At 36.2% G+C, this 20,906-nt stretch overlaps 1 protein-coding gene across 1 annotated transcript in view; it reads left to right on the top strand.

Moving 5' to 3' along the window:
• The window catches only part of ANKS1B (ankyrin repeat and sterile alpha motif domain containing 1B), a 434,320-nt gene that overhangs the window by 140,317 nt on the left and 273,097 nt on the right, over nucleotides 1–20,906 (top strand). Inside the window, exon 11 of the mRNA XM_085321288.1 lies at nucleotides 12,713–12,849. Coding sequence (XP_085177414.1) covers nucleotides 12,713–12,849 — 137 coding nt within the window. The remainder of the gene's footprint in view (nucleotides 1–12,712; nucleotides 12,850–20,906) is intronic.

The raw sequence follows: 20,906 nt of genomic DNA, 5'->3' as shown, positions 1-20,906 counted from the left end.
TACAATCTTTGTCTTTTCTCCCACTGRTCTTTCTGGAAAACACACACCAGAAGTTCCATGCTGCTCTGAGAATAATTGAAGAAAATACTAAGAAAATGATATATTTGCCCAAGAAAAGTRATTTTGATTAATCAGTTTCTATATGATGAAAATTATTTTCAAAAGAATTCCCARTGAGCTACACACCACATTCATATGTCAGTTTGGTGGCTCTGCTAACAGATGTTGAGAGTTCTCCAAATCACAGTTCTGTCTGTTCCTCCTTCCCTGCTTCCCACCAGTTCTTCTCTGTAGGGATGATCTGCTTTTCAGTTGCTGTGCCTCCTCAAGAATCCAGGGCAGATCCCCTGGCTTTCATGTGAAGGCATGAAGGTGATTAGTAGCATTACTCTTTCTTCTGCAGTTTTAGGACACTTAGAATAGCAATAAATAAAAAGCCCTCAACCAACCTGAAAAAATTTTGCCTGTCTTTCTGACTGACAGCCTCCAGCAGTTTCTTTCTGACCGATTGCACAACAGTTGGGCTATGATTTTAGCTTATCATACAATCCACTGAATTTAGTTATCAATAATTTTATTTCAGTTTTGACCTGAGTCAGATCCTTAACAGTAACTGTAAAAATAAATGCTTTATAGTCTATTTCTACTGTCTTTACTTTTCCAGTTCTATAAGAATATTAATGTAGTATTTTTGTGAAAAGTTAAGAATATTGTATTAACATTTCAATACCTTTAATTGTTACTGAGAACTCTCTTTTTTTATCATATACATTGTGATTTTTTTAAACAAACTTTTCTACTAACGTTTTTACATTTGAAAAGCAGAACTCTTGGCATAGCTTGGTAAATTTTGTTAAAATCAAAATATTTGTGAAAATATTAAGCAATTACTAAAATAAAGCCTTTCTCTGCATAATGAACAGATTTATTTGTTTTGTTCAGTGTCAGAGATGATTAAAAAATAGAAAAACATTGATTCCTAGTCAAGGTAATCAGTGTTACATTCTATAAAAAGAGAGATTTTCTGTCCTGTTTTATTTTAAGTTAAATAATAATAAAAAAAAATCTAATTTACTTTCATTTTCTCTACTTCTGTCTCCCTTTCTGCATCTGCCAGTCCTGATGGCAGCATGCAGCTTGTTGCCAAAACTTTCTATTACTTTGCATGGATTTCATTTTTGATCTTTTTATACCGTTTTCATTTTTGTGCAGGCCATCTCCAGAGTAAATTTGGAGTGTGCAAGAAATGTAAGATTTTGCTTTTCTAGGATAATACAGTATAGCAAAACAGGATGGGAGTGGGCTAGCACTGACAGTCCCTATACATTTAGATGGAACATAGCATTCACTAGCATATCACTAACTAATGATAGAATCAGTTTCTACTGCAGACAAGATATCAGGCCAGTCTTTTTCTTTCTCCCCTGGTATGCCTTCAAACAATGCAGATTTAGAAGAATCCATAGGAAGAATGTTTGAGAAAACACTCAGTTGCTTATTATTTTCTAAAAGCAGGAAAAGTCTTCAGAAAACTGGTTCATATTTTTTGCTCCAGGGTGTTTTATTSTTTCCATAATACAGTATATTACTGTATGCAGTAGCATCTATGCTGGATATTAAAAGCAACTATTAGTAAAAGCATTCTTGCCTCTCTAACTCCAGAGGAGCTGTTCAGTTCCTGTCCTTTTTCTTTCAGATACAGTTCCCTACTTGCTGGAAGATATTTAAGTAATCTAGTACAATTAAAACCAATTTCTTACCACTAGCACTGGAATYGAGGATAATTTCTCTCCTAGAGCAATTTCACTATTTTGACATCTATTCTGTCCTACATTATGATGAAAAAATATTAACAAATCCTGTGAATATTTTGTAAATAATATGTGGAAATATTTGCAAGAATTCTTTCTGGTAAATTCTATTGGTTGGTTTTCAGATTTTTTCACATCCAACCTGGGATAACTTTAATAAGGACTTGCCATTGATAAATGTAACAAAAGTATTAAATGCCTTGTGAAACCATCACAAACAGCAGMAAAGGTGTGATACATTTTATAAATTGTATGTTCAAATACTAGATATCTGCTTTGCAAATACAGTGTGAGATGAGCTTGTGACTCATATTCTAGTTGAATAATTACATTGAAATACAAAGTTCATATTGGTTAGAGATTCTGACAGTGAGACTGACACAAATTCTGTGAATTGTGCCTTTTGTTTAGGCCAGGYACATGCCCGTCATAGTGTAAGAATTGTATCTGAGGAAAATCAAAGTAAGGAGARATGTTTCAGCCAGGAGAAGCAGGGAACCCTGGTGATCATTACTGCTGAAATGTCCCTGTTATTCCRTTCAATCTTTTCTGAATTTGAAACATAAAAGTATATTTTTCGTATGAGGAAGGTCACAATTTAGAGGGATTGTGGGGCATCAAGAGGAACTCCTATGTTATCATATATGGCATRTTATTCCTTAGAATTTTTTTTGATAATGAATAAACGTAAAACTGAGTGCTAAAAATTATGGAAATACAGTTTCTTTGCTGCCTAGATGATATTCTTCCCTGTATTAGCTTTATTTTGGCCTTYCCTTGTCTTGGCCTTGATGGCAGAATTCAACCAGACTGTATGAATTTTCTCTGTATGAAGTTTCTGTCTAAACTGGGACAAACTCACAATGAAATATGGTCTGAAAAAGAGCAGAGTTTTTTTATTCTTTCAAGAAAGAAAACAGAAAAAAATCCAGTGCAATCAAATCRTGATTCTCTATTGTAGTTAAAGGCTTGAGGTTAAGAGATGTTAAACAGTTTTAAGCCATATTTTTCTTCATCAAACTTGGCAAAAAAGCATACTTTTACTTAATTATGATCCTTCTTTTGCTGTTACTGGCTGGATGGKATCAGCTACTTCATTTCTGCCCTGSTGTGCTGRAATATTCTTCTTTGTCTGATTGATTTTTAAATCCACTTGACTCTACGTCAAAGAAGCAGGCTGAAGCAGCATGTTCTGRAAACTTTGATTTATCRTTACTACCAGTAGAACTACAGCTTGACTGTTTGAAGTTCTGTGGTATCTTTCTCTTTACTTTCTATAGATAACTGCTACTCCTAAAAATTCCGAGGATCTATGCAGATTCCCTATAAGAAACCTGACAGGTTCCTCTGGTAGGAGCACATGATAGGAATAATTTTACGAAATCGGCAGAGCTAGCTTGTGGATCTAAAACCAAGCCAAAAAGGCAAAACCACTGAGGCAATTTCCACACTAGTGGAAAATCAGAAACTAAATTAAATACGTTAAAGTGCATAGAAGATTCTAAGTACTCAGAGCTGAAGTTATGTAAATGCTACTTTGTTAGACAAAAGGCAGAGTTACAGTGAAAACTATATAATACTATTGAAACATGTCATTTCTTCTAAATTAATTACACAACTAATAGAAAATAAATTATTGGGGAATATTAATGAAAAGGAAAAGTTAAATTTTTTCAGAAGAAAATGCTGAGTATAAATAAAAATAAGTAAAAGTAATATATGAAAAATTGTTTTGGAGTGTCAGTTATTAGAAAAATTCATTCAGAAATTAAATAAGGTGATTGAATCGTGACTTTTTTTAAAGTGCTAAAAAATCTAGTGCTGTTGTGCCACAAATTAACTGTTTGTGGTTGTGTTATTGCAAAAATATTCATAATATTTTCTTTATCATTCTCAAATCATCTGGTCATCTTTGGGGCAACATACTGGACTAGATATCTGATCTGATCTGGTATAGATGTTTCCTTGTTGCTTTGAAATTAGCAGTAAAGAGTCTAAAAATTCCTTTAGTTATGACCTTCTRTTAGTAGTGCAAACTACCTGCAGGACAACTTCCTTAGGCTTAATCAGTATCCTGTTATGCAAAATACTGTATTCATTTCTAGTTTGGAACAAAAGCTTACTCTATATAGTACATAAAAAAATGTAGGCAAAAMTTTTAAATTGCCAGTTGAGCTCTCAGAATTCACTCAACAATTTACAAGATATTAAATAAGAATATTTAGATAAGGRGAGTATGCTATCATAAGTAGTACTTCARTGGTTTAAGAGCATTTACTGACATTATCTTTTGTTGATTATATTCTGAGATGRTTCRGAAATGTARCTTWATTCATCTACAATCTACTGTATTCRTAATATTTATCTCTGGAAAGCACGGTATGGATATTCTGTTAGGGTTAGTGGAGAAACCTTGTGCACTAAGGCATGCCTGTAATAGCAATCAGTGACCCAGTCCCGCTCTCACTAATGACAGACATTTAAAAATAAGCAAAAACCTCCCCAATCTGTATTATTCCAGCAGGCATTCAAGGCTTTAGTCAATGACTGAAATAAATAAAAATATTTGGTAACTATGCCCTGTACTTTTCCCTGAACTTCCAGAAACATGATGACTACAAGCTGAGACAGGCCAAACATGGAAATCTATGAAATTTCTGTCATAGACATTGCAGTCATTTCACTATAAACCTTTCAAACATGCAAAAGCTAACAAAAAACACAAAGCCACTTCACAAACACCAAGAATATGGCAACTGTGTAGCATTGTTTTTGAATGCTCAATTAGGCATCAACAGCTTGCAGAGGCAGTCTCAAAAGGTTACTCAGGAAATAGTGGAAATCACCCATCATCTCTCATTAGCTTTTAATGAGAAATGTTTTTCCAGACTGTTGCCTGGTATTACAAGGGTTATGTAAGCTTGAAGCAGTTCCAAAGCCTGTTTGTGCAGGTGGGTGATTAGAGGAAATAAAAAGTTGATAATAGTCATACTAAAGTCTCATGGATGGTGCAGAAACAGCTAAGCAGCCCCCCTGCTGCCACTGGAATGCACTTCACTGGTAATTAATTCCAAACACTATCCTGAAATAGCTGCCACATCCAAGATCAGACCAGTTACAACTTCAAGTGCTTTCATCAAGACAATTGCAGATATATATTTAYAATCCTACTCAGAACAATAGTTATTCAGGTTTAAGTGTGTGGGAAACAAAACAAATTCAAAAGAGCACATTCAAACAGTTCAATCCAACTGTTCTCTCTATGCATCAAGTTCAGCTACCTGCTGATTCTATTATTCAGTCTTCCATCTGCTCTTTTAAAATTTCTCTAGTAATTTTGGTTCCTTGAAATCCTCAAATACATAAGTTTGTCCATGTTATTAGTTCTTAGATTTATGCCACATTGAACAGCTATACAGGAGAGAAGATTTCCTTTGGGGATTAATTCAAGTAAGAACCATTTTAAAGCTGAGTCCTGTACTATGGAAAATTACTTAGTCCCTCAATTGGAACTACTGTATCACACTTGTGTCTTGTTCTTCATCTAATAAACTAAGATGTTTTCTAAATTTTTCCTGGATTTCTCCATGAACTATAGCCTGGCTGAACCTACTATCTGTGATTGCTCTGAATCTTTGCAATAGGTCCACCACTTACAGGAGACATCACATTTATATCACACAGTCTGTCCAATAAATCTTTTATCTGGCAGCTCTGTATCAAATCGTGGCAATTGCTACCACCTTGTGACCTGCTCTGCTCAGTTCTGGGTCTTGCTTTTTTGGCTTCTTCCTGTTTGTTGGCTTGGGCATCCGGCCTTGTAATTTAACTACTAGCAGAATCCAGCAGCCTGAGTTGCCCCAAAGAAMTTAATGGATGAACTGATCATAAGTAGTACTGACTCCACACAAAATATTCAGGTACATTGCTTTTAATCACACTTACAGTGAAATCTACTGTTGTTGGTATTCACCCATACTTTGAAACAGTGCTTCTTTCATTACTCATTATAATATACTGCTGGTGATTTATAAAGCATAAATGCCTGGTCTGGTGAAGAAGGGCAAGCCAACCACTTCCATATCTGTTTCGTTCAGCTCTTCCAGTGGTAATCTTTGTGCTTTTTTTAGAGCTAAAGTCACAGGACTGGCTCAGTCCCTCATAATCTCACCAGAGTTCAGGAAATGTGGAGATTTTGGAGATGTGAATGCTCTAGCTTTATGGTTACCCACTCCTTGCTATCTGCACATGCCATTGAGAAAGCACTCCACAAGTTCACGTACACGTTCTTGGTCTGCTTTTCAACAAGATCCCATATCCCTGGTAAAACTTCCGTATCTTTGATCATCTCTGGAATGAGAAAAACATGGCTTATCTGTCACTCTAGCGTAGATATAACTGGTAAGTCTTCTTTCATTCTAGTTACAAAGTTTCCTAAAGGACTAAACAAAAATTCCTACTTAGGAGCAATCTAATTATCAATGGGAGCTAAGTCTTTTYATCTATAATTGGGCATACATTAACCTGCCCAGTCAGTTAATTAAAGCACCCTTTCTGATGGCTGATATCTCCGTGAAGAGACAGGTGTAAATTCTGCTATTGGTAAGTAATCCTCCATAAATAGTGCTATTTCCAGATTATCTCCTTTTGTACCCTTGCAAGGTTTCTACTGAGGTCCTGACTGATTTCTGTCTGAGAYAGACGATTAACCTTCTAGAGTTCTTGTCAGAGCTTCAGGCCTCCATATAATACATTAGACGCTAAGAGGACATTGACGTAACATTTATAGACAAAGACGTTCCAGCAGTCTCCTACTATAATTTTCTAAAGACAGACATAGAAATTATCAGATTGGATAAGTGTTTCTGTAATAGTTTTCCGGARGGCCAGTGAAATGAGTCTGCTAGAACTGATCAAACTTCAGACTGTTTTGATGCCACACTGAAAAACATTTTGATACAAGACAACATCAAGCCATCTGGAGCTTTATACATATTTTTGCATTAYGCCAATGCTGGCGAAGAGAAAAAAAGAGATGCAGTGTTTTGACCCACCTTCAAGTAATTTGGAACATTGTGTGGGATCTTCCACACTGGGCAGAGCTTGAAGAATAAAAGGAAGTTATTTACTTAATAATAGAAGAATAAAGAAGAATAGAAGGAAGTATATAAGGGATGCCTTTGAGGGTGTTATCTATGTATATGCATGTAGATATATATATTCATATGTACATATGTATGTGCACATTCACTTTACACCTTCATTTGCTTTCCTCTGGAGGTGCAGTATACAAATCTATTCAGGCCTTGAGGGCTATATTATAAAAAAATACAAGGTTATAATAACCAGATTTTGTGCTTTAAGTATTTTGTTCATCTCAAGTACTGCATTTTTAGAAGTTCTAGAATATAATATGTATATATAAAARCCATTAAATTTATAACATATAATCCAGTTCTAGATTATTATTGGTGCACATCTCTGAAGTTAAATGCATATTTCTTCTTTCTTATGGAAAATTGCAAAGCTGAGTATACAAGTATTTAAGTGACTCCACAGACAGTTCAAACATGGAAATATTTTCATTGTGAGGACTTGATATAAATTTGAAGTGAATCACCTGGTACTGCCCAGTAACTGTGCATTACTTCAGTCACAGCATGGTTCTGAGTGATCCTTGAAAGTGTAAAGCAGTCACCATATCCGTGAACAGAAGTTCCTTGCACTCCCTTCTTTTGTTGTCCTCCTGTTATCTTGTACACTTTTTTTAAAAAAAGAGTTACTATAATTTTTTTTACCATGMTGATAGAAATAAATTAGATCTCACCTTCACAAAGATCTCTAGAAAATAATGGCTGTGATTTTTAAGAGTGTAAGGCTGGGATTCACAGAATCACAGAATGGTTGAGGTTGGAAGGGACCTCTGGAGATCATCTAGTCTAACCCTCCTGCTCAGGCAGGGTCACCTAGGGCACGTTAGACAGAAAATTCTCTCACTGAAATGTAGCTGTATTTAGTCAGGCAAATCCTACTGACCTTGTAAATCTGAAGATCAGTTTCTGAATATCTTAAAAGCTTGAGAACAAATGAATGCAATTGGAAAGCAATTTAGTTACCAGCATGTGAATAGAGAAGTTTATCTTTAGGTCCCAAATTTTGATTCCAAAAAAAGTCTTATTAAGTAGATGCATTCCATAATGCAGTTTTCATTTTATGTAGAAGTTCTTTTTGTACTTAAAGATTACATTGCAACATATGAATCACTGAGTATTTATCATGTCAGTGATGATAGCCCAATTTTTCTTCCTATAGAAAGACTGATTATAATGTTAATTTGCCTATAATTTCTTTTGTGAGAGACATGACGTTCATGAGTACGTTCAGAGTTAAACATATTTTTATGAACAAGATAACAGTATGCTAATATTTATTATGTTTCAATAATAGTGAACTTGGAAACAGATAAAACTGAACAGGAAGCACAAAAAGCATATTTTCCCCCCATTCTATTGTATATGACAGTGTGGTGATAAAATAACCGTTTGACAAAATAGATTTTATGAGGTGTTTTTCTTGCTCTTTCCTTCATCCCTTAACATTCTAACAAGTGCTGCAACAATATATGTAGCCTATATTAGATAACTCTAAAACTTTTGAATTGTTACATTTCAAAACATTTCAAACCTATTCAATTTCTTTTATCATTTACCTGTAAGAATACATAAAATAACTGTTGGTGAAATAGGGAATAAGAGGAATAGTTCAGTTGAAGGTTGGTCTGGAGATCTGAATTTGGTGGAATTAGTTCAATATAATGGTTTTTAGTAAAGCTGAAGTCRAGCTACCTATGTATAATTAAAGGATATCACTCTAATTTAAATAATACTAAAATTGTTTGAGAGTAAAAAGATTTTTTAAATGATTCTAGGAATAAGCTGACCTTTAACTTCCAAGCAACAATCTCTTGATTGTATCTTCTTGATAAGGAGAAGTAATAAGTATAGACAAGTAGTATGATTTTCTATAAAGCATTAATGTGACCATTACTGAAATACTGAGTCTGCTTTTTGAATTTTTGAATATTTCAAAAATTGGGAAAAGTAGAGAATAGAGTTTTAAGAAGAAGAGATGTGGAAACATATGTAATACTGTGAGAAAATTAATAATCACCATCTTTTTAATTTATCTATGAGATGGTTAATGGTAAATGTGATCACGATGGCATARCAACACTTCCTTGTTTCCTTAAAACCTTATATGCTGAACCAATAAATCAACCAGCCAGCCAAGCGTATTAGTAAGATTTCCCAGAATGTAAATCAGCATAGCTATTTTTATAGTCTGCACTAGATGAATCCAGTTAAATTCAAAACCTTAGCTTATGTAAACTTTTAAAAATGATTTTGGTTATTCTGGATGTAGAAAACACAATATGATAATATTTTCTTTATTCCACTCCAACCTCTTTGCCCTAAACCAACAGGAATGGAGTATGGAACCTCTTCGTTTGAATGAGAATTGSTTCCAATAACATCATCTTTGTGACAGTTTGTCATGTATGATGGAGGCAGGAAAGAATATTGTTACAGCATACTGCAGCTCAGTAACTTTAGCTGCCATTCATCTCTGGAGCCTCTTGTTATCTGATTTGTACTGCAACATCTCTTAGCTTATTGTAACTTGAGCCAGAAACTAGAAGAGAATGACAGAGCCACAAATACTTCCCAGCTGGTCCTATCTATAGCACCTGTTAGAAACTTGCTGTAGCAACTAACCTTTCACGTATATCTCAGAGGTAAATGCTTTTTTATTGCCATGAAAAGTTGCACTGAAACTTACAGTAATCTGATTAAGGTTACCTAAAGAAAAAAAAAAACACTTTTATTCAGACATTTGCTCTAGTTTTGTTACCAGCAAAAAAAGAAAAGCAAATGAGAGAATAATCATTAAATCATATGTAATTATAAAATAAAATATATTCAAATTTATTCTTAATGAAACTATGAATATTGTATATATATCCAGAAAAGTCCCCAAGTTATTTGCAKCAGTTAATTTGATGATGATATTTTCTCTCTGATGGAGCAAACCCAGGTAGTAAATCATTGGTTGTCTAATGGGAAGATCGTACTGTGAAAATAAACAGCTGTCCACAATAAAGAAATTATTTACAAGAAACCATTATAACCATTATATGTCAGATGCTTTATTCCCTTGAGGGAGAACTGAAAACATGAAATATTGTGTGGTTGGATTTTTCTGGGATGTTTGTTTCAAGGAAAAATATTGTTTGTATTTTTTGCTCTGCTTTATTTTTAGATTCTGAAAGCTTGATACTTTTTTATATTGCTAATTTATTTTTCTTGGAAAGAAAGACTCTAGCTACTTTTGAGATTTCTGCATATTATGTATATTCATGGAGTGGTTATACTTGTGTGCAGGTACCTAGCCAGAGAGGTTTTTCTCAGCCCTGTTAATTGGGGCATATAAAAGCCCTGCTTCCCCTCATGCATATCTTCCAATACATCTTAATTCCAAGAATTTCACTTTCAGTCAGTTCCATTCTTATCAGGTAGGACTGTATTTTGGGGCAAAACCTACTCTTTGGTTATCACTGAAAACGGTCAACAAGAAGCTTCAGATCCCTGTGGAAAGACCAACACTTTGTTCATGTTATTTGACCCCTGCGTCTGCGTATTTAAAGTGTTAATAAACAATGCTGAGGTCACTGTCATCAAGGGCTGACCCTCCCCTGAAATGGGAGATGGGAAACTGTACTCATTACCATTTGCACCAGGCTGCATTTCTAATTATCTGGCCTTTGTGAGATGCATCTTTAAGATACTCCTCCATGTGCAAGACTTTCACTTGCTGACTTCACTTGCAAGGCTTTCGTGCACTAAACACCTGAAGGACAGCTGTACTTAAGCACAGCTGCACAGGCTTCACAGCAAAAGACCATTGACATAAACCCAGAGACTGCTAAAGTACAGGGGAGCTCAGGTACTTTATAGGTCTAGTCCGTTGTTGAAGACAATCCTGTTGTTTGTTTCCTACTCCAGCAATGTCCTACACTTAGCCAAAGACTCACATGGAGCATTCCTCGTATTAGGAGGTTTTTGTAGTTCTCTTGGTGGAGGCTAGTCTGCTGCCTACRTTACAGCATGTCTAGGCAGCAGTATACTTCTTTGTTTTGCTATCTCCATATAGAATGGTCTCTCAAAGCAAGTTTCTAGCTCCACAGTCAAAGAGGTTAATTCAGAATTTTCTGTTRATGAATCTGCTCTGAAGCTTCTATYCGCAGCGTGAAACAAGATTATATTTTTCTGAAGCAAAAGAAGATAAGACTTTGAGCTCAATTAAGATCACAGAATCACAGAATCAGTAAGGTTGGAAGGGACCTCTGGAGATCATCAAGTCCAACCCTCCTGCTCAAGCAGGGTCWCCTAGAGCATGKTAGACAGGGTTGCATCCAGGCAGACCTTGAATATCTCCAGAGAAGGAGACTCCACAACCTCTCTGGGCAACCTGCTCCAGGGCTCCRTCACTCTCACAGGAAGAAGTTCTCATATTCAGGCAGAACTTCCTGTATTTCAGTTTGTGTCCRTTTCCTCTTGTCCTGTCACATGGCACCACTAAAAAGAGTCTGGGCCTATCCTCTTGAAACCCTCTGTTAAGATATTTGTATACATCCATAAGATCCTCTCTTAGTCTTCTCTTTTCCAGGCTAAAGAGGCCCAGCTCTTGCAGCCATTCCTCATAAGAGAGATGCTCCAGTCCTCTAATCATCTTTGTAGCTCGACTCTCTCCAGTAGCTCCATGTCTTTCTTGTACTGCGGAGCCCAGAACTGGACACAGTACTTAAGATGAGGCCTCAGCAGGGCTGAGGAGAGGGGCAGGATCACCTCCCTTGACCTGCTGGCAACACTCTTCCTAAGGCACCCCAGGAGACCATTGGCCTTCCCAGCCACAAGGGCATGTTGCTGGCTCAAGGTCAATCTCTCACCCACCAGCACTCCCAGGTCCTTCTCTGCAGAGCTGCTCTCCGGAAAGTCAGCGCCCAGCTTGGACTGGTGTCTGGGGTATTTTTCCCTAGGTGCAGGACTCTGCACTTACCCTTGTTGAATCTCACGAGGTTCCTCTCTGCCCAACTCTCTAGCCTGTCCAGGTCTCTCTGAAGGGCAGCACAGCCCTCAGGTGTATCAGCCATTCCTCTCAGTATGGTATCATCAGCAAACTTGCTGAGGAGGCACTCTGTCCCCTCATCCAGGTCACTGATGAAGAAGTTGAACAAGACTGGACCCATCAGTGACCCCTGGGGAACAYCACTAGCCACAGGCCTCCAACTGGACTCAGTGCCACTGGTGACRACCCTCTGAGCTCTGCCTTTCAGMCAGTTCCCAATCCACCTCMCTGTCCACTCATCTARCCYRCACTTCCTGAGCCTACCTCAGGATGAAGGCTAAATATAACTGTTTTAGATGCTCTAAGTTGAGTGTGTRCTTATATAACTTGTTGAACTAGGACTTACATGCCATGATTTACCAGGATGAGATATGAAATGCATTAGAAAGCCTACTTTTAAATCACCCTTGTTATAATGATAGTATTTAGATTCATAATCAGTAATTCAGGATAACTAATGTAAGATCTTTGTGTTGTTTTGTGCCTCATTATATTTAGGTATTAAGAGAGTGTTATATTCTGACTCAACATGGAATGAATTTATGGAATGAAAAAGTAAGAGTAGATATGCAATATATTTCTTATCAAATGTATTTAAACTATAACAGGTTTTGGAAGTTTTAAWTATTGTTCTGAATCATGTTCTGTTTTCAAAATAATTCTGATTTTTAAATATATAACGTGTAAGTTCACATAAATGCTATTTTTATTCACAGATAATGCACCTCAGGTAGCAATTACTGCACCAGGATCTGGTAACCATAGAAACAGCTCTACAGGCCCAACACCTGACTGTTCTCCTCCATCACCAGACACTGCCCTTAAAAACATAGTAAAAGTTATACGTCCTCAGGTAGGTGATCACTCTAAACAACCTCCTATTAGYTGTACTTTTCATTTTATAAACAGGATATGATGCATGTATTCTATTAGGACATTATTACTATATACATACAGACAGATCGAAGATAGATATACAGAATCCAGAATATTTTTATACTCAGGAAGCAATTTTGAAAACATAAGGAGAAAGTAGAATATTTTATGAATGAGATGAAGAGTATACAGAGAGATACCAGAATATTTTTTTCTCACAGAATTAATGCTGAACAACATCCTTATGCAATATTTATGTACTATTAATTTTCTTCCAGGTTTATGTTCTGCTTTTATCAGTGTATTTTCTTATTACTTCAGATTTTCTGTATTTCCATTTACATGCTTCCATAGTGATTTTTATCTTCTTGAGTTTACCTTCTTTTATAGTATTGTTTCTTGACTTTCATCCTTCCTAACTATGAACATTTTCATGCATTTCTAATAGTATTTTGTAAACAATAAGCTTAATGTTTTGAAATCTGAGTGCTTTCTCRTAATTCTCTGAAGAAAACAGCTAATATGTATCACTTCCTTTTCATTGTCTCTTAAATATTCTGGGCCTCATCTATGAGACATCTTTAAAATAAGTAAAACAAGAACTTGGTTCAGAAGTTTACAAGTTTACAAGAGTTTATTTAGAATCATATGCTTATAGAATAATATAGGTTAGAAGAGAGCTGAGGGGATTAGCTGGTCTAGCTCTTGCTTAAAGAAGAGCTATCTGTGACCTTAGATTTTTTACAAGTAGAAGAAAAAAGATTCTAAAACTGCAGACTGAATTGACTAATTGCTATTATGAAACTTTTTTTTGGTGTGAATCTCTAATAAAAAGCCCTTCTATCCTTCTCCAGCAATTATTGGGTTCAAATATTCAAATACCTCTCCTTCACTGATGGTTGATCTCTGCCACTGAGCCACTTTGATTCTAGTGGATGCAGATTTTGTATCACCAGTATCTTACTGGCACAGGAGTTACTTGATAGAAAAGCTAATGGATGCATGTATATTTTGATAAAAACTCTAAAGAACAGATTGTTTTGGTGCTTCATGAGTTGAAAGTGCTGTAGTGATGGAGGTGTAACTTCCCCTCTACTCACTGGAACCCACAATTCAGAAGGTCTTACGGAATTATAGGTAATTACTAGATGCATTTGTCATTTCTCTCTGAGGAGACTTTGGTTTGCCGTGGTTGACAGTGTTAATGCACCAGAGTAGACTAGAATAATAACAATTTTATCCACTGACTGATGCAGACTACCCTCAGTGACATTAAAGTAGTTTGGGTTCCACATCTTGGCTTAGATCTAGATTGCAGGGATTCTAAAATAACAGCTTCTCAGTCTTTTCTCTTTTTATCATTTCTCATTTTGCTTGTTCCTATAGTCTCGCTGTCTCTCCCACCCTACATCATGATAGTACTGAAATGCCTCCTTCCCTCTAAGTTGTTTTTTATAGTAGGCGGCAAGCAAATAGAAAGGTATTGGAATATTGTTGGAACAAGCTGTTTGGTGATAGCTCATTGAAAATAGCATTTAAAAAGCTGTTTCCATCATGATATTGCCAACAGATGGACTCAGAACATTGAATGGTGATGTTCTCATGCTAGTTAACTTTGAATGGATTCATAAGATTCTAGGGAGCTATTTTCAAATTTAAATCATACCATTTACTGACTCCCAATATTGTCATCATTCTATAGAGCAAAGGCTAACTGTGCAATATATATGGTCAGAACTTTACCACATTTGCTACAATCTCTCTCTTGTCGTGTCACTTCCCATGCAGAAAGCAACAGCAGAATGACGCATGTAGCCTACTGTGTAATGTATGTTGTAAATCTATGTACTAATATATACAGGAGTTGGTTCTATTATAGTATCTATATCCTATTATGCTTATTTCCCCATTTATTTTCTGTACATTTCATTAGTATTGCTCCTATTTCTTTTTTTTTCTGTTTACCTAATCTCCTCCTCTCCAAGATCTCAACCAAAGAAAATAAACAAAGAAGTTGTAGGTATTTACAATGTGATGTTTGCAAACAACTGATGCTAATTCTATCTGCATATTTAATTCCTTTTTTCTACGCCTACTGCATTCATTTACATGGCAAGCTCTTGGAGTTTAATCAAATGGAATTCAATTCTTGACTGACCTCTCACCRCTCATGTAATACTAATGAATAATTAAATACAATGCACAAAAAATAATTAATTTCTTGTTGTCTGCCAGGGCCTCTTTGCACTGTTCAAGCAAAGTAAACAGATCTTAAAAGGCAACAGAAACAACCATAAGAGAACAGAACCAAAACAGAGATCATGTAAATTGCCAAAACAGATGTCACTCCTTTCCCTTTCTCATATCTCTTCTGCATCCAGCACAGTACTAGTAGTAAGTAGCATCTGTACTAGTGACTTAGTGAAAGGCAGAACACAGAACTCTCTACCAGTTTTGCACTCTGCAGGCATTGGTAGCTTGGATGAAACTCCSAAGGAGTCTAGCCTTTCAACTTATATTTTTGTTTTTATTTTTAGCGCAACTTTATTTTTCCTGGAGATTTGTACATATGGCAGGTCACCACCACTGAGGAGGAACACAGTGTTAATATTCTCTGTGATATGTGTAAGCAGCAGCAGAGGGAACCAAAGATTCCTTTCTTCCAACAGTCTGTTGAGGGAGAAGGAGCCACAGGGGCTGAGCTGAGGTTGGAGCCAGAGGTGCAGGCCATGCTACCGCCTGTTTTCTTCAGCCAGGCACTGAAGACTGTGTGTCGGGTCACACGGGGGCAGTATATCTACATGTGTCAGCACATGACAGATGCTTRAGACAAGATGCTCATTTGAACATGGTTATTAGCACAGCAGAGTGGCCTGTCCTCTCTCCTATTCCAGAAACTCGTGTACCAAATACAGCTGTTCAGGGGCCCTGCCAATTACATCTGCTACGTGGGGTCCCTGAAGAAGGGTGAGGCTGTGATGCTGCATGGCCACCAAACAGGGTGAAAGTGCTGCAGCTGGGAAGTATGAGACAGTCACAAGATGAGTGAATCTCATACGCTAAGCGTGACTCCTTAGAGATCTGGGTCGTGGACAACTAAGGGAGTCTTCAGACTGTACTCAGAATTTGTTTTGTCGTTTTTCTTCTAGTTGTCCCTTAACCTGGCCCAAATTCTCCCCTTACTATATTAAAAAGTTGTCCCTGTAAAACCTGACTGGGAATATTGCTTTTCCTTCCACTTTTCACTGATCTTTCTGGAAATTTATCCTTTCTGCAGTTAATTATGGTGAATTTTGAGCTGAGAAACCTACTGTTTATTAYGACTGTACCAGGTTATCCCTTGTGAGATCCCTCAGCTCTCTAAAATCCAACTAAAACTCTCTTTAGTTATTTCTCAGCTATTCCATTCAGTGTAATATTATTAAACCTGAAACCTACTCTAACTGAAATGTTATATCTCCATGGCCCAGTGTAGCATTCTGGAAGGATGTTAACTCCGATCTCAGAATTAGTATTGAGTAAGTTCAATGTCAAAGCGCCACTCACCTCTATTGTTTCCAATCCTGAAACTAGCTCATTTAACATTCAGGGATCCATCTGCTATGTTATTTGTACACCTTAGCTGTGGCCTGTACCTGTAATCTCATATTTTGCAAATACACCTCTTGTTTTCCGGTTTTCACAGAGTCTGTAAGATTCTACCCCTTGATGTGTAGGCCAGTCTCTGAAAAAAAAAGTAGATCTGTTGGAAAGTTATGCAGATAAGAAACAAACAGAACTTTAATGTAGAGTTTTGAATCACGTGACCATTCTTTTCTAGGTTGTTCAGATAAATCTTAGTAAGCCTTTAAGTCATGATTTGCTGATTAAAGAAGGCTTGAGAAAGTAATGCAGTTCCAATTTAAAGGGCTATGCCTCTGTAAAGTATACTAATAGGAGCTAGGAGAAAAAATGAGCTGTAGCATAAGACTAGGTAGGCTAATGCATTAACTGAAGTCCTCTGAAATTTTAGGCTCTCTTGCAAGTTTTAACTTAGTTACATTAGCACATATAGTAAAATATAACTTATATAACAGAACTTATATTAGAACTGGAATGTAGAAGGTGATAGTAAAATTGACCTTGTTCTAGCGTAACTCCTTTAACTCAGTCTGGATGAAGCCTCAACAGAATTGGGCTGCGTGTGAAACTTGGTGTATTTTTGGTATTAGCTACATTAAGACTCTCCTGGCATTAACTTAATTTGTTCACCTCTATTTGGACAAGCAATCTATATATATATAAGTAGGGAAAGATCACCTGTTTTTCCTAAGAAATTGTTTCATTTCCTGATCCTACTCACTTGTTGAATTGGTCAATTATAAAATTGAATTCTGACTACTTACCTTTCAAATTCTTTGTTTATTAATTGTAAGACATCATCTAAATTTTCTTGTCTTCTTAAGATAGATATGTTTCACAARGCTAACTATGTACAGCCTTTGATGTCTAAACCTGGGTGATGTAAAAGTGACTTGGATGTTATCTATCATAAAATAAGAATTATTTCATTTTATGTCAATAAGTAAGCTTCCTGAGAGTGCTCTTTCAATAGTGCAAAGAAGGCTTCTGGTGGAAAGGCAAAGGAAAAAAGAATTTCAGTGTTTCTGACATCATAGAATTTCATTGTCCCATTCTTGCTGTTTTTATTGCTAAGATCTGCAATAATCTATGCAAATTCCTTATAATATGATCGTTCTTCTGGGTTTGGATGTGCTATCTTTGCATTAGTCATCATTTTTTTTCTATTTTTTTAACTTTTTAAACAAAGTTGTAATTCCATCTGTGAATCATGGTTCTTTTGGCTAAGACATCTAGCAATGATGATCTAGTAGAAGATGACTGTTTAGATGTTTAGAAGAGAGATTAAATTATTTTCTATATGCAGAAATAGAATCCTGCAGGGCACTTGTAGCCTCTGTCCAACTTGTTTGGGCTACTAAGAGTACCTTGCCTAATGTACAGCTATTTTGTGTAGGCACAGTGAGCCTGGTATATTTACGTAGATGTAGTTCATGTTATTTCACCCTCTACTGTAGCCTGAACATCGGTGGACAGCTACATCAGGAGTTATGTGCACCCAAGCCTCTCTAGCTGACATAAAAAGTGCTGTGGTGCACTGCTGGGCAGTTTTAGCCCTCATCATTAGTATGTCTGATCTGGCACACTTTCCTGCATTATAACATTACTGAGGTTGCTGACATCCATTTCCCTCCATGCCAACCTCCKTTCTCTCCTCGCTAATTCATAAGAAAACCAGATTTCATTAGATTGAGGTTGCAAGCACTCTAAAATAGTTGACAGCAATCATGATTAGACCTTATTTCTAATTATATTCCAGAAAATTCTGTCTCTATGTCTTTTTTTTTATTGTGAACCTTTAAAGTTAATGCAAATCTACTGTGAACATTGTGATACCTTCTCATTCTACCGATGTTGATATGAGTAAATGAAGAAACAAATAAATAAATAAAGCTTGTAAATAGGCTTAAAACAAAAATGAAAGGAAAAAGAGAAGGAAAAGGTATACTGTCACAGCTTTTAAGAGGTGATTAGCAATTCAGGTATGCATGACTGAAAATAGGACAGACATCATGACATTTTATTATTCTAAAATACCGAAGACCAATTACAGAAAATGGTTTTGGTTGGAATTGTCTCACAGGACTGAATTTTTTTCTGTATTACCACAAAAGACTTGTAACTGCTCTGGAGGAGGAGGTTTTCAAAAAATTTCCACAGAGCATAATGGATACTCTGTGATTGCTTAATAACAACATTAACAAAAATATTACTAAAGAGATGCATTGTAAAAGGTCGTCTCCTTTGACAAGTCACTATAAAACATAATTCTACTTAGATTATTTTAATTAGGGCTGAGATAATGTGAAAACATAAACATATCTACCCAATACACTAATGAAAACAGCAAACAGTATGTATGAGTGCATTAAATCTCAGCTCAACAGGGTACTAAAACACATGTCTAAATTAAAGCACAGGAACACTCTTTATTATCAGCAGTGTTATGATTTTAGAATATCACTTCTGTGTAAATACTTTTTCCTGGCTGAAGTTGATTTCTTATGTGGAGAGATTGTCTTGATTTTGTTTCTTGATTCAATGTAAGCGTAAATCATACAGAAGAATTGAACATTTTTCATGTCTGTTCTTGTAACAGTCCAAAGTGGTGACATACTGAGAGTAAAGATAACCTATATACTGAAAGGCAGCTATGCACATCTGTTCTAGTGAACTAGTGCCAGAGAATGTTCCTGACCTCTGAAACTTTGCCATTTATGCTGTCAAATTATTAAAACAGTCTCTGGGTCAGTTTTGGTCCTGTACAGTTCTCTCTCTCTAAAATTATCAGCTGCCAGGTCTGATCCTTCCCAGTAGGTGATTTTGCTATGAAGACCCTGCTCTGAAGGCTAAAAAAGTTTAGTAGCATGGGTGAGTCCTGTGTGCTCCATGCCAATTGCCTTCGATTAGAGAATGTGCTCAAGAGAACGGTTAGTGGAGTAGTATTTATGTTGCCAATGAAACTTGTGGTGACTCCTTTTGTAGGCACATAGATAGAGAGAGGATTATGCATACATTTCTAGGGGACACTTTTCAATGAATCCAGTATACGTAATGACTGGAAAAGCTAACACATTCAGAATCCAGAAGATTAAAACCTTACTTATTGTACTGTTGTATCTCACCAGATTCGTAGCGTTTTCCTTTGTTCCTATGTAATAGTGGATAGTTTTGAGCACCTTAGTTATTGAGTAATCTCGTATCCACATCAGCAAATGCACCACATTTTTACACATACATGCTATGTGTAGCATGCAATTTAAAAAAACAGCCATCCTCTTGACCCTTCAAATTTAATGATAGAGACAATTTTCATAAACTGTAGATCAAAATGCGATATTGCTAAATGAGCGTTTTGGGAAAAGGGCTTACAGCATCCTTTTTCCAACATCTCACTGAAAATAATACTTTTTTTTGTATTTTTAAAGGCTAGAATTTCTCCTTTTATAGCTGAGGAATAAAACATTCCTCTTATTTATCAAATTTACTTTTCATAATTAGGAGTTTCAAGCAATATTTTCCCAGGATAGGAATAATGGTGTATCTTCAAAATCTGACTGCCTATGTTGAAGATGGAAACCACTACAAATGCATTACAGCTTTTAGTGTTCAGGACTGTTACACCTCACAATCCACAACAGCAATGTGGGTGCAATTAAAATAAAAAGAGGAATCAAGGGAAATGTAAACCGGGAAAAGACCTGTTCTTATCCTCAGTAGTCCCCAGTCTCACAAGTTAAGCAGATACATAGATGAGATAAGACTAGAGATGGAAGATGGAATGGTGCAGCAGATCCCTGAGCTTAATGTACTGCACTGGAGGACTCCTAAAGGAGGAACTGGTAAAACATGCACAGAGGAGAAAAGAAACGTAAGAACAGAGAGTGCTACGGATATATGGTACCTAGAGCCACATGGCATCATGCACTAACCACCGTGTTCTAACCTACGTGTCTGTGCCATCCCTGGCTGTGTCAATGGCAGTGACATGGTCAACATATGCTGATAGGCCATGAGATTACTGTACAGATATTAGCACTAGCTGTTCACACAGTAAATAAGAGGTGTTTTCTCTAAATTAAAGTCAGTCAAACAGAAATTTCTAGAAACATAATAGTGCCAATAAAAATGAACTTAGTTTTAAATGTACWATGCTTTTAATAGAGAAAAAAATTATAGTTAAAAGACAGTGCAACTACTTATTTATCTTTTGAGCATTTTTAATTCCCATGATCTTATGAGCTCCTTGTTATGGCTGCTTGTGATATATTTGTTGCCAACCACTGTGTAATTTCTGCCTGCTGCTCTGAAATTAAATTAAGATGTTGAGCGGTAAAAACAACAATGTCGCAATGGGTACTGAAACTGACTGTGTTTTATTTTCAAATGTAGTCATGCTTATAATTTAAGATA

The sequence above is a fragment of the Rhea americana genome, unplaced genomic scaffold, assembly GCF_003343005.1.
Source record: "Rhea americana isolate MKP2758 unplaced genomic scaffold, rheAme1 scaffold_69, whole genome shotgun sequence".
NCBI classification, from domain to species: domain Eukaryota; kingdom Metazoa; phylum Chordata; class Aves; order Rheiformes; family Rheidae; genus Rhea; species Rhea americana.
This window is presented reverse-complemented; position numbering and strand designations above follow the sequence as displayed.